At 38.2% G+C, this 13,491-nt stretch overlaps 1 protein-coding gene across 1 annotated transcript in view; it reads right to left on the reverse strand.

Annotated features, from left to right (window-relative positions):
- EPB41L4A (erythrocyte membrane protein band 4.1 like 4A) overlaps positions 1 to 13,491 on the reverse strand; it is a 131,784-nt gene that overhangs the window by 34,377 nt on the left and 83,916 nt on the right. The window contains exons 10-12 of the mRNA XM_074165933.1: positions 10,377 to 10,468; positions 9,370 to 9,447; positions 5,810 to 5,922 (exon numbers count right to left, since the gene is read on the reverse strand). Coding sequence (XP_074022034.1) covers positions 5,810 to 5,922; positions 9,370 to 9,447; positions 10,377 to 10,468 — 283 coding nt within the window. The remainder of the gene's footprint in view (positions 1 to 5,809; positions 5,923 to 9,369; positions 9,448 to 10,376; positions 10,469 to 13,491) is intronic.

The raw sequence follows: 13,491 nt of genomic DNA on the forward strand, positions 1-13,491 counted from the left end.
GGCCGTCAAATACATAAGATAAAATAACCCACTATAATAATTTGGCTCACAGAAGTATTGAAATCAGTAAAGATATGACCTTTTCAACCAAGGGAAATAATTTCAGTAGTTCACATACTACTGTGTAACTGAGGTAGCTTCCAATTAAGCCCCTCAGAGTGCTCATCACTTGATGGAGCAGTGAGAACTCATGCTCCAAAACACATCACAGCTATGAGACAACTGCCAGAAAAAAGAGCCAAGGGTCAAGTGCTACAAAAGTCATAGCCATCTCCAGAACTAATCCTTTGCCATGTTTGGCAACAGCCTTCCTTACCACTCTGCTAACACCCAGTCATTGCCAGCTGTCAGGAGATGGGGGGTTATGCGATGCAGAGTCAGTCCACCCAAGTGCAGAAAGTGTATGATGCCTCTGCAACTCCTTCAGTGCCCTGCACGAAGGCTGGTGCTGCAGTCCCTACCTACATGGGATACCTCAGCTTTTGGAGCAGCCAGTACTAGTAAATCCTTAAAAAGAAAGCAGATCCCTCTCCCTGTTGGCTCCCCAGGTTACCACTCTACTATTTCAGCAAGTACTTAGTTGAGGAAAAACTAAAGAAAAGACAACACACTGGTCACTATCACACAGACGCAGAATCCATCCAGAAATGCAGAACAGCTTTCTGCTGAGACAAGACCTCATATTAGCTATGTTTGACTCCACCACTGCCCACAACAAGGGCAAAAAAAAGTTCTTGCTGTACAATTCCTGTGTACCAATAGCTAGCTTAATTAGGAGCTTTCTGATCACACTTACAGAAACCGTAATAATTGCCTTTAAGTATGTTCCACCCTGTGTATCTTTTACTAACTACAGTACTGTCCTACGAACATACACCTCTGTATGACACAGTATTCCTAATGTAAAAAAAAACAGACTCCAGAAAATCTGTCCAAACACTAAGCTCATTGCAATAACTTATCTATACCACTGTTTCTTACATGCCAAGGTAATATGCCTCTCAAAAATACCTTAGATAGCCAGAAATCTTGAACATCTCACTTCTAGCAGGTTTTCCTGGTTGTTTACCTTTTCTCAGATAAGTCAGTCGGCATTCACTGCAATGAACTTTTCCGGTAAGGTGAATGCACACACTTCGATTCCCTTTTACAGCCATCTTTGATGCTGATTCGTGCATTCAATTTAAACAGACATTTTAAAAAACTCAAATGTCCGAAACCTCAGGAGGCTAGCCAGCTAATTAGCTTGTCCTGCCTGTTGCTTATCAACTAAAACCGTTTCACTGACGTTATCTGGAAGTAGTGTTTGTATTTAAATCTACTAATGAGAGCAGAAGATAGTGTGACCATAAGGAAAACATGCAGTAAGAGCTCATGCTTTGCACTGTGTGTTACGAAGAGCCTACAAAAATGAATGGACCTCCATATGCCTACGCTAGCATAGTCTACTCTGTGATAATGTTTATTTTCCAAGCTAGTTTTCAAAGCTGTAGCCTCAAGGGTTTGTGCATCTCACACCACATGCATGAAATGTAGAAGAGGTCACATCCATCCTTTTAAAAAACCTGGGATTAAACAAAAAAACTTCAAAAGTGTAAAGCTCAAAGTAAATAAAGAAGTAAATAGATAAAATTACCCCAAGATTCATTTTCTAAAATTTAACTTTCAAACCCGATCTCACAACTTTCACAGAAAAGGTTTGTGACTTTGAATGCGCCAGACCAGCAGCTCTAGCTACCACAGCAGAGGCTGGTGAAGCAGGGTAATGACAGGTGTCTGTGGTCATATGTAAGTCAGTCAGGGCAGGGACTGTGACTGCCTGTGACTGCTTAGGGACTACTATGAAACAGACAGCATCATAATTTTAATACCCACCCCTGATTCTCCACCTGGCTTTTCAATCAGAATGGCAGCACTTACTTTACACTAGTTGATACCACTACCCAGCATGCGAGGCAGGGACAAATCAAGTCCTCAGCTACCAAACAACAACAAACCCAAAGCAATGTGTTTCCCATCACCGAATAAATTCAGACCCACGGCAACAGGTCTGGTCACATCAATGTTTGTCCAGAGAGGACGTTCCCAAGGACCTTTGCGCGTACAGGATTCAGCCAAAAGAATAATGAACGCTTTCACCCTTTCGCACTGTTGCGAAAGCTGAACATTACCAGTCTTGCCCTAAGAGAGAATAATGAGAGATCCTGTTCGGTGTTTGAGTTTGTGATTTGCAACCAGAAGAAAATGCAACTGTAACTCTCTCTCAGCTGAAATGAAAAGGGAGAGAATAAGCAAACAAAAAAAAGCTATGCATATCCCACATATAAGACTTTACAGAACAAAACAAAAAACACTTCTCCAACTGAACACCAACTTGAATGCCAACCTAAAGATACACGCACAAACATAAAATATTGCACTAATATAAAAACATTGATTGCATAGCCATTCAAGTTTCCTGGTCTGATTTTTCCACTGACCCTAGAACGACTGAGATACAAAATGTACCAAGCAAGTGACAAAAGGGAGATTACTACATTTTAAACCACTGTCATCTGTATTCTAGGAAAATAATCTTCTATGCTAAAGCCAAGCTGTCTACACTGTCTATCCTATCAGGGGAATCAGCCAATGGCAGTAGTTTTTATACAACAAAGCTAGTTTCTCTCTGTTCACAGTATCATATCCTCCAATCCCTCTCTTAAAGCACAAATACTTTTACTGGAAACATAAAAGTAAGTATTTTCTATCATTGTCTTGGCACCTACTCCAACTCTTAACCCAGAGTTCACCAAGTGGCTGCAGTCCTAATGACTTTAGCATACTTTAGCGGACCAGGGAGACAAAGAAACATTTTTAGTCACTGGGCTCTGCGTAAGATAGGTAACCTCTACCTTCAGGTGACAGAAAAAAAAAATATAAAAACCACATACTATGCAACTGCTTGTAACACCAGAACATGTATTCAAAAAGAACAACCAAGGGAAAACAGTTTAATGGGATGCCAGAGGTTAGAGGCTTTAGCACTTCACAGACACCTCTACGATGGAGGCAATGCCGACTGCACTGGCTACAGCCATGCACTTGTAGCTACTGGTTCATCTAATTGTCCCCAAACCACTGCTGTGGCTGGTCCCATTACTGGCACCAATGGATTAAAAAAATAAACAGAACCGGAATGGCTAATTGAACTGGCTGCAGAAAGGAAGCTTTTCATGCACTCAGCTTGTCAATTTAAGCAAGATGCTGAACTCAGAGAAGGTGGAAGGAAGTTATTGAATAAGCACTATTTGTAAGTTTTTACTGGGTTTGGGGAGAGTAAATTGAACTCTGATTTTCATTCCAAAAAGCTAAATTATAAGGCATGTACAGCTGGATCCTAATTTAAGTGGCATTTGGCAGAAAACACCTTCAGAAATATGTAATACATGCAAACTAAAATTGCCAAATTTAAAATGTTGAACAAGGCACATTGAATCTTATTACGTCATACCAGAACCACAAAATCAAGAACAAAGGACTAGCCATCAATGATAAACATCAGCACAATTTCATTATGTAAAAGGAATATTTATTTTAAGAAGACATGTCATCCTGTTCTCTCAAACATTTCAGTCAGGGAAAGTTTCAAGTAGCTCATGAAACTATTTACACCAGCAGGCTCATTTCCACGATAAAAAATATTCTGTAAAAGCAAAATCTACATTGGGTTGGTATTTTTAACCAAGTGATGCTTGAAATACATCAGACAGACTTGATTTATTACGTGAAATGGACTTTGTTATATCCAAGAACCACTTTAGGTAAAAAGGGGTGGATTTATCCCAGCGATGTGCAACAGACTGTCACCTGGTGTCTGACACATGGAGGAGAAGTAGTTTGCTTTCTGCATCTGAAAGCCCATTTAAATGGAGAAAGATTACCAGGTGTTTATCATTGTGAAAAAATTTTGTGATAAACACATCGTGAAATGTGTTTATCATTTTCGTGAAAAAATGAAGAGTAAGCAATATGCTCATTAATAGGGAAAGATGGAATTTGAATGACATAGCTCTCTTCCTGTAGCCCATATTTTAAGTGGGAAATAAAACAAATTCATTAAATTTAAAAATCATTTGAGGTAATAACACCTGCCCCAGTGGGAAATGACTGCACATTTGGAACACATGAGTAATCAATTAAGTTGAATTAAGAGCAAGACACCCAGATGGGTGATATAGATTACACAAGCACATACAAGTAAGATGGTGAAAAAGCAGCTTTTTTATTTTAAAGTAAAGCAAAGTACTTAAATCCACCAAAACAACAAACATGCATTACCCAGAGAATTCTGCATCACACTACATCAGCAGAACAGGGCCATGGGAAGGTTTCCATTTTCCACACAATTCCAGTCAAAGAGATAAAAAAAATCAACACACGCAGACACCCTTACAGCGATGCAGACTGACTTTCACTGCCTGTTCTAAGGCAAACATGAATTTCAACTTATGGCTGAGTTTCAGCTGACACATTTACCTCTGATTAGCCACACAATTTTCTGCCCAACTGAACTAGGGACTAATGAGGTGGGAAACGTTCATCATCTTGAACTACCGCTCTAAGAATGGGACAGCCCAGCTGAACAAATGTCTAAGTCACTAGGTTCAAGAGTGAATAGCTTCTTGTCCTCTCAGGCACCCTCTGACAACTGCAGACACAACAAAAAAGATATCACAATCAGCAAAGCAATCCTTCTCTTCTTACATTTAACTAAATAAAACTAAATTTTAAAAAACCCAACTATTGTAAACTGCTTGCATTTTCCAAGGGCAACACTTTTAATTACGCTACACTCCAAGACCCACTGCAACCAAAAGGCAGAACACACCAGCTTTGTTTCTGAGCCAAAAGATAGGATTCAGAATAAACATGGGAGGTTTCCAGATGTATACACCTCCTCTCTTTTTAAAAAAATGGGGACTCTCAAAAGTCTATAATGCCGTACTAATCCATGATAAAGAGAAATCCTGCTTACCTTTTAAAGCCCATTTTAAAGTTTTTTCTCAAACTGCTAGCACACATACACTTAATTCCATGCACAAGTTCAACTGAAATCTGTGTGACGGATGTCGTAGATGATGCTAAGCACACACGCCTAATCACATGTAGAACTGGAGCTTGATATTAGAAAAACTTTTTGCCTCTATTATTAAATTTCAGGAAACATCCATTATTCTGGGCATGACTCCTGTGATCTGTGCTTAATCTTATATGTTTCTTCTAACACCTGTAAAAACTTCCAGCTTCCCCTGACATCTTCAGCGTGCAGAATAGATTTCCAGCTCCCATCCAAAGCATGTTAAAATTGCAGAGGGCACAGCACTAACTTCTGTTCCAGTTAATATCGAAATAAAGGGATACTTCCCTTGAACTGGGAAGAGGATGTACAAGAGAGACACCTTAGATCAAACAGCTGGAACAATGGGATACAAACCAAGACACAGGATGTATAAAATTCTTTCGCGAGAGACAGGACTCCTGAAAAAAAAAAAATGTTCTTGCTGCCTGCTTTCAAACTTTCCTCTCATACTTTACATTAGACCTACAAACATGGGGTTTTATCATATTGGATCCACACTATCTGTTTTACATTTACCCACAAAGCTGGAGTTTTTGGCTCCAAATAAGGTTAGGTATAAATACTGACCTAAGGCAAAAGAGATAATCCATTCTGAGAGATGCTTGAGGACACTAGCAAATCCAAGTCGCCTCTTGAAAACGAACCAAGGAAGACATCTCTCCACAGGCCCAGCAGAGAAGGACTTACCGGTCTGTTGTGTTCTTTTGGGGTAAGTCTTGCTGCGACTTCTTTCAATGCACTGGTCAGGCCGTGGGAGCTGCACAGAAGGGTCTCTGGTCATCTGCAAAGATGTCCTGCCACTTGAAAACACAACAAAATCATGGGAAAACACTTGGAAAAATTATCAAAGAAACAGAAGATCTTTAGATTGAAAAAAATGCATGGGGTTTGGGCAGCATGTTTTGTTAGCTATTCACTTCTCATCCCAGCTCTGGTTTTCCTGCAGAGTAGCCCTACCCTGACTCTTTTTAATCAGTTATTCACAGAATCATCAAGAGATTGTGCCAACCTGTCCCATATGGGGTATCCTCAGGAGGAGCTAAGCAAATAAAACAAAATGCTGGTTTATTAGGAAGAGGCTAAGATAGTGTAACCTTTTGTAACCTCAAATATTCTAACATAAGACTTTCTTAAATAATTTGATTGCTTCCTCAATTATTTCTGTAAGTTTTTATCTCAGGAAAACACATCTTAAACATTGTTCAGTTCTAGTCATTAAAGGACTACTTCTTTGCCATGTGGAATGACAACCTAAAGGGTGTGGAAAACCCTGTGCAAACCAAACTGTAATAAAGTATTCTCAGTAACACAGGCCCAAATGATAGTAAGTTGAGTAGAATTCCCGACTGCCATTTACAGTAAGGCTCCTCTTCATCGCACAATTTGTATAAATTATTAAGTTCCAATTCTTGAACGCTCATTTTAATGTTCCTCTCCATGCAATTGAGTAGAATAAAGTGTTCCTAACAAAAATGTAAAACATGCCTCATGTTCCTCCCCAAAATTCCATCTTTGCTTCTGGAAACTTACTACACAAGAGAAGTAATTGTTAGTATTAACTCCCAGTTGCTTAAAGACCTGCAGCTCAATGACTTTGAAGTAAACAGGTATCATACTAGTAAGCACCAAGCAACTATAAAGGCATGATATACGTAGATTTTCTAAGTTATGCAAACAGACTTTAGTAGGATGATTGCATTTTCACCAACAGTGCCACAGGGGTAGTCAGCACTGCAGAATTTTATCTTCTAAAAATTTGGAAAAGAATCAAAGGACAAAAATACCCTAAATTCTAACATTACATCACAGTAATGCTGGTTTTTGATATTCGATTTAATGGTGGGTTTGCTCCCAAGTTTGCCAGATGACACTTCTACTCAACTTTTAAATTCGGCAACCTTGCCAGGCTTGCAAATTCCAGGAGCAATTTTAACAAAATGTCTGGAGATAAAACCTTCCACTCATAATAACACCTGCACATACTAACCAAAGCATCTGATCCTAAGACAAGGAAATTGCTTTCCTGAAAACTGTCTGCCACCTAATGAGAAGTGCCTAGAAGATTTATTTAAAAAAAAATTTTAAAAAGCACCAAAATATACTAGTATGGTCCCCTTACACAATCAACCAAACAGTGGGATTATGGTTTCTGCTAACGATGTAAACGGATACACAACACTGTCACTGCTTTTGGTGCTACAACAGGGACCAAAGTGAAAGACAGAAGACAATCAAAGCTGACAGATAAGCAAAGAGAAGATTCTCAAAGCACATGAAAATGCTCGTGCTGCTGCTCTGAATTCCAACACAAGAGTTAACATGTCAAACAATAACTGATTATCACTGTTTATCATTAAAACTGTATAATCAATATAGTGCAACTAGACACCACAACCCACATTTTCTAGAACATCCACTCAAGCCAGGGGGAGTCCTCAAGAATCCCTGCAGCAAAACTGGGAATACTTCACACCAGAAGGGAAATAGATACTTTAATGTGTCCTAGACAAAACTAACGGTATAAGTATAGCTGTCAGTAATGACTATCATCCCAACATGGCAATCCATATCACAAATAACCATTTGTAATTTGAAACTCATTAAAAAGGAAGACAAATTTAAATACACCACCAGCAGGAACAACTCAAACACAGTTAACTGCTTCATGGTATGTTTTTTTTTTAAATGGATGTGAAGCTCTTGATAAGTACAAAGCTTTCTCCTCCCCAGCACCAGTGCCCTGCTGCAATCTTGACCGATGACAAGTGTAATAGAGCTACTATTACACAGTGCTGTTAGTACCTACCACAGATACTAACTCCAATGCAGGAGCTGCTAGAGAAATTTGGGGTTATGGTTTTCTTGCTTTTAGGAAAGTCTTCCTAAGAAGGAGTGACGAAGAACTGCTTAACTAATGATTGTCAGCCTTACTCATTATGAACCATGTATTTTTTGAGTGATGGTGGAAATACAGCCAGGAAGGAGAAACAGATGGACAAGCCAAAAATAAACCTAAACAAACCTGGTATATTTGCAGGCCGTGGAAAAAAAAAAAAAAAAATTATAGTAAATGTGCCCTTTTCACCCAGCAGCTTCAAAATAGCTACAGAAGATGAAAAACTATTTTTATCCCCACTCGACCAACAGGGAAAGTGGAAATGGAAAAAGAAAGGGGCCTGGCTTTCAGATGTGGTTTTCATTTGCTGCTTTCCACCTTCCCTTTCAGGCTCCCTGAATACACAACTATAAAGCAATTCTAAAAATCAGGCCATAAATTATTTGGTTCAAAATTGCTCAGCCAATGTGACAACTGGATTTAAAACAGTGGCTGCCAATTGCCAAATCAAGTGCCTTACACAACAGACAAAGTCCTTGTCACTTCAACAGACTTAAAAACATAATGTTTCAATAAAACTCAGTAAAAACTACTGAGTTTCTGACGTCTTACAATTTTAACTGCATCCTATATTCTGCTGGTTGTTTGTGGCACAGCAGCTGGAGGATCTTAAACCAGATTAACTGCCCCTTATGTCACACTGTCTGGTTAAGTCGGGGTAAAATTGAGACTAAGTGCTCCCTATACACCGTTAGTATGAAGTTTACTGCATCTTTCAAGGCTTGCAGCCTTGAATGCTTATCCAACTTCGCCAGCTATTCCAGTTAGAAAAGATACACCCATCTTCCTTCAGATCTGCCCTCACTTTTGTTCTTAAATGAATAGCGCTGCAGCAGCAGTACTGCTACAGGATTTGACACAACCCTTCCAATCAAGACACAACCATTCCTCATCAAAGCTCAACTGCAGCCGTAAATGAGTTATGGACTTTCTACACCTTCTTTACACCAACCCTTTGCTAATTCCCAGAAGAAAGGTGGCAGTCAACGTGCCTCCTCATTTTGGTATTCCCCAGTGGACAGGAAAAAACATTAAGGGCATGAACATAATTTCAGGACTTGTAAGGAGATTTTGACTTAAAGCATTGCCATGGCTGCTGTCACTTTCACTACAGGCTACAGCAGGCCTCACGCAACTCTGGGGATCCAGAGAATGAGAAGTAACTCACATTTGTCCCAAAACTGCCAGACTCCCAAAGAGAGCCTGCTAAAATGGCCCTGATTGATGCTTTGTCAGCAGAACTGCTCTGAGTCATAGTCTGGGTGGGGTTTTTCTTTCATTGAAAGAAACAAGGAGAAAAGAAGGAATGAAGAAGGAATTAATTGAAGTTTAAACAATGAAATAAATTCACCTGTAACGATGTTTATAACCTATGGATCCAAACTTGCTGAATTTTCTTGATAGAGAGCTTGATTCATTCTCTGGCACTCTATGTAGTTTGAAAAATAAAACAACAGAGTAATTTACATAGATAGGTCTCAATTACAGTCCCCTCCCCAAGAAAAGAAAAGAGAAATACAAACTTTGGATTCCACAAAAAATAGTTTTCTGCTAGTTCCTCTTCATCCCTGCCTCCAGGCAGACCCTTATGGCATTGAGAAGCCACATGTTTATGCCTTCTCTTTTGATTACATGCCTCTTTATTTCAGGGTCTACTGTAAACTGCTGGCAACAGCAGCCTTTCACTTAATATTTCACAGGAGCAGGCAAAAACATTACGCCACAGTAATGAGACCGCAGGAGGGATTCTGAGCTTACTCATTTACAGCACTGTTGAAGCCAATCTCAAGCATCCTATCGATCAGTTCCTAGCTAGACATCCTTGCACATTTCTGTTAGTGTTTTTGCAACAGTAAAAGAAAGTGTTTTGAGATATGTAATATTTTATACACTTCAATAAGTTAGCAAAACATTATAAAAATTCAATGAGTCTTTCTATGAAAAAAAAAATTCTGTGCATTGTAGAAAATAGTGTCTGAAATCCAAAAGCCTCACTCAAGTCAATTTCTGCTACAGAAAATTTGGTGGTTAAATATGTAAAAATGTATATGGCTGCTTAAATCCTGGCATAGACATTTGTGGGTATTTCTGTTAAAGCCTACTTTATGCAACCTGAGATACTGTTCCAAAAAGAATTCTCAGACAAAGGAAACCACCAAACTACCCAATTTTAAAATTATTGCTTCACATCATTGTAAGAAAAGGAAAAGCATCAGCTTTTAAGAGCATTCTATAATCAAGAGGAAAAATGTGTTTCCAGGCAGCAAGCCTGTGTTACACCACTCTGTAGGTATAACAAAGTTCTTAATATAGTCTCTCTCCTTTTGATAAAGAAACAAAAACTTCTGCATCACTCACCTGAAAAAAGTATGATGTTCTACACAGCATTTCCAGAGATGTTTGCATGTGATCTTGTTACGTGCTTCAAAAAAGAATGAAGTTTCATTGCACTGAAAACAAAACAAATCAATATTGTTATGAGGGATTCTGACAGTGAAGTCAATCTTGGATTTACTGAACAGATGAACTGACTGTCTCGTATCAATGCACATAGGAAAAGACATAAGTCTGAAGAAAAGCAGGAAGAAAAGCAGGTTCTATAATTCTGTAGAATTCTTAATTTAAAAGAGGTTTTCTTTTCAGTTTCTGATTGCCTGAAAATAATTATTTAAAGAATCAACTCCTTAGATATAGAAAAACAGAAGAGAAAGGAGATTACTGAAACACTTTTGTTTCTTCATTCTTGTATGTAGCTGTCAGCTTTTTTCCCAATTAAAAAGCACAAAGATTTTTTCAAAGAGTATGTTTCTGATGTTTTCTGAAAATGCACCTCAGATGTCAAGCAAAAATACATTCCGAGGCTCTGTTTAGCAGTATACAAAAAGGCAAGAATAAGTGAAGGAAAGAAACAGAAGATTTGTGATAAACTAATATGAACCAACAACACTGAGAGAAAATGCACAAAAGACACATGTAGAGAAGAACCCAGGTAAAACTGGAAATAAAAAAGATGAGGGGAAGGAAATATTAAAAAAAAATTAGCTAACTTCAGAATAATTCAAAATACTAGGAAGAAGGTCAAAGGTAAAAGCCATAAAATCCACTTTAAAATCTCTTAAGGAAAAGAACAAAAAAAGAATATTCAAAGCTTAAAACCTATTCACTGGAAATTGGCAGTCAGTACAGAAGACATGAGAAAAAGGCATGGAGAGATAAAAGAGAAGTCAGACATATACAAACTGTAAAATACTTCCAACAGACACATCACGCTGCTTGTTTTCCAACAAGGTAAAGATTCAAATATATTCATATAAAATACACTTCCATATATCTGTCCCTCAGTAAACTTAAATGCCAGTTTTGTATCTGTGATTTGCACAAGGAATGAGTAGTCCAACTGACTTCAGTGTGAATCCTCAACATGGTAGGGTACCGTCTGTAACAAAACTGAGTCCTAAAACCATTTGCCCAACATGTGAATTACAAAAAGGGTATGATTCATAACACTTTCAGCAGCTGATTTTAGGAAGTGGATGCCCTTGCATTAGTTTTACTTCTGCAGTGCCATGTATATGCAGGTAAAGAGTTCTGACAGGTTTCTCCCACTTTTCATTTAATGAGGTATGGTGACCTGCAAGCACCTTGCAAACCGTGAATCATTTCAGTATGTTCTCCACAATTCTAAATTTCACCTTCAACAAAAACCAATTATATCTCTATTAACAGCTGTCAGGCAGCCTCACAAAATCACAAATTGCCTGCTCAAGCAGGCTTTCCTCCACCTTGAAACAAATAATAGTAAAAATGACAGAGCTTTGCGCCTGTGGTTAGAATAATTGAGATTTCATTCCCTGCCACACACCCAAAAAAAAAAAACCAAAACCAAAAAAGCCGAATAACAACAAATTGAAGACATACACATAAGCTTATTTTCTCCCATGGATTATTTAAGTTAGTTTAATGGCTGGCTGGAACAGTCTCATGGAATATCTAAGGAATGAAAATAATCCTCGTCTTCTCTTAAAAGCACATTTTCCTCTCTAGGGCACCACAGTAAGAAAGAGGAGTACAGCAAGACATGCAGCCACTGAGAATGCTGAAAACTTGGATTTATCTAAGATTGCTATGGATAGCACAATATGATTATATAGTAGATTTGGCCCATAAATATATTCCTACTGTTACTTAAAATACAATCTGAGGCTTGCTAGGGATCTCCATCTCTCTAGAGGATTCACAAAGGGTTTAACTTGGAGCAAAAATAAGTTTAATTTATAAAAAGTAAAACCAGAAACTTAAAAACTGAAGCTCTTCTAAAACAGAAAAAAAAAAATCTAAGTAGCTGGGGGGGGTGGGGGGTGGGGGGAGTGGGAAGCTTCCTGAAAAATCTTGAAGATTGTCAAGGAGAAAAGCCTATTTATACTAGAATTTTCCAGAGCAGCCATATTGCTCTTGCTCCTCTGGCAAGCAGAAACAAGAGTTTACCCACTGAAAAATCATACCGCATTTTCACATTTTTAAAGTTTTAAAGAAGACATGTCAAGGGGTACTTTTTATTTGCTTATTTTACACATAACAGTAACATATCTTCAGATTTTATGATTTAATTTACATTACAATTTCCAGATCAGACTGTCATCTGATATGATTTCGTATAAACCCACACAACTATAGTCACCAGTGCACTTTTAAAGAATAATATCACATCAGGCCTGTGGTATTGCAAACTTTAGGCAATTTAACTTCTGTTAGGAAAGAACTCAATGACTCACTTTTAATATACAGGTTCTTGCTCCTTTTTTGTCCACTCCTAAATTTCACTTTTAGGAAAAGAATCCTTAAATTTATTTAATTACATGATCTTGGAGGAGAGAGTTTGTGGGTTGGGGGAAGGGAGGGGCAGAGAGAAGCCATGGCTGTTTTGTTGGGATTTTTAAAGAGTCTTTTTAAAATAAGGTTATTTCTACCATATCTTATTATTAGCCCAGGTCAAATGCCACTGGAATTCAGGGATTTCAAGGAAAGATTCACATGAGGGAAAAGGTTCTACTTGTCCATTTTTTCTTATTATTTAAGTTAAAGTTTTAGAATTTTCCCATATACAGAAGAAATGGCACGACACATGAAAATCAGTAAGTGACTAAAAGAGGAACAGTATAGCTACATTGCCAGATGATTGAACGATCTGACCAGCAAACATTACCGATTCCATCATTTGAAAGCATTATTTTCTAAGGTGGAAGAAAGCTCATCTCAGCTGAGAAAAACATTTTGATGATTAACTACATGCTGAAACATCTATACTTGTTATGCAGCAATCAAAGGCACCTGGGGAAAAAACAGCATAGCCCTACAGATCCAATTTATAAGTTATGGAATTCAGGTCTGGACACTGCAGCAACTTCCTAAAAATGAGGGGACCGACCAACAAGCTTTCTGACAACACAGTGAGGTTTGAAGGAAAATTTGAATT

This window comes from Numenius arquata, chromosome Z (genome assembly GCF_964106895.1).
Source record: "Numenius arquata chromosome Z, bNumArq3.hap1.1, whole genome shotgun sequence".
NCBI lineage: Eukaryota > Metazoa > Chordata > Aves > Charadriiformes > Scolopacidae > Numenius > Numenius arquata.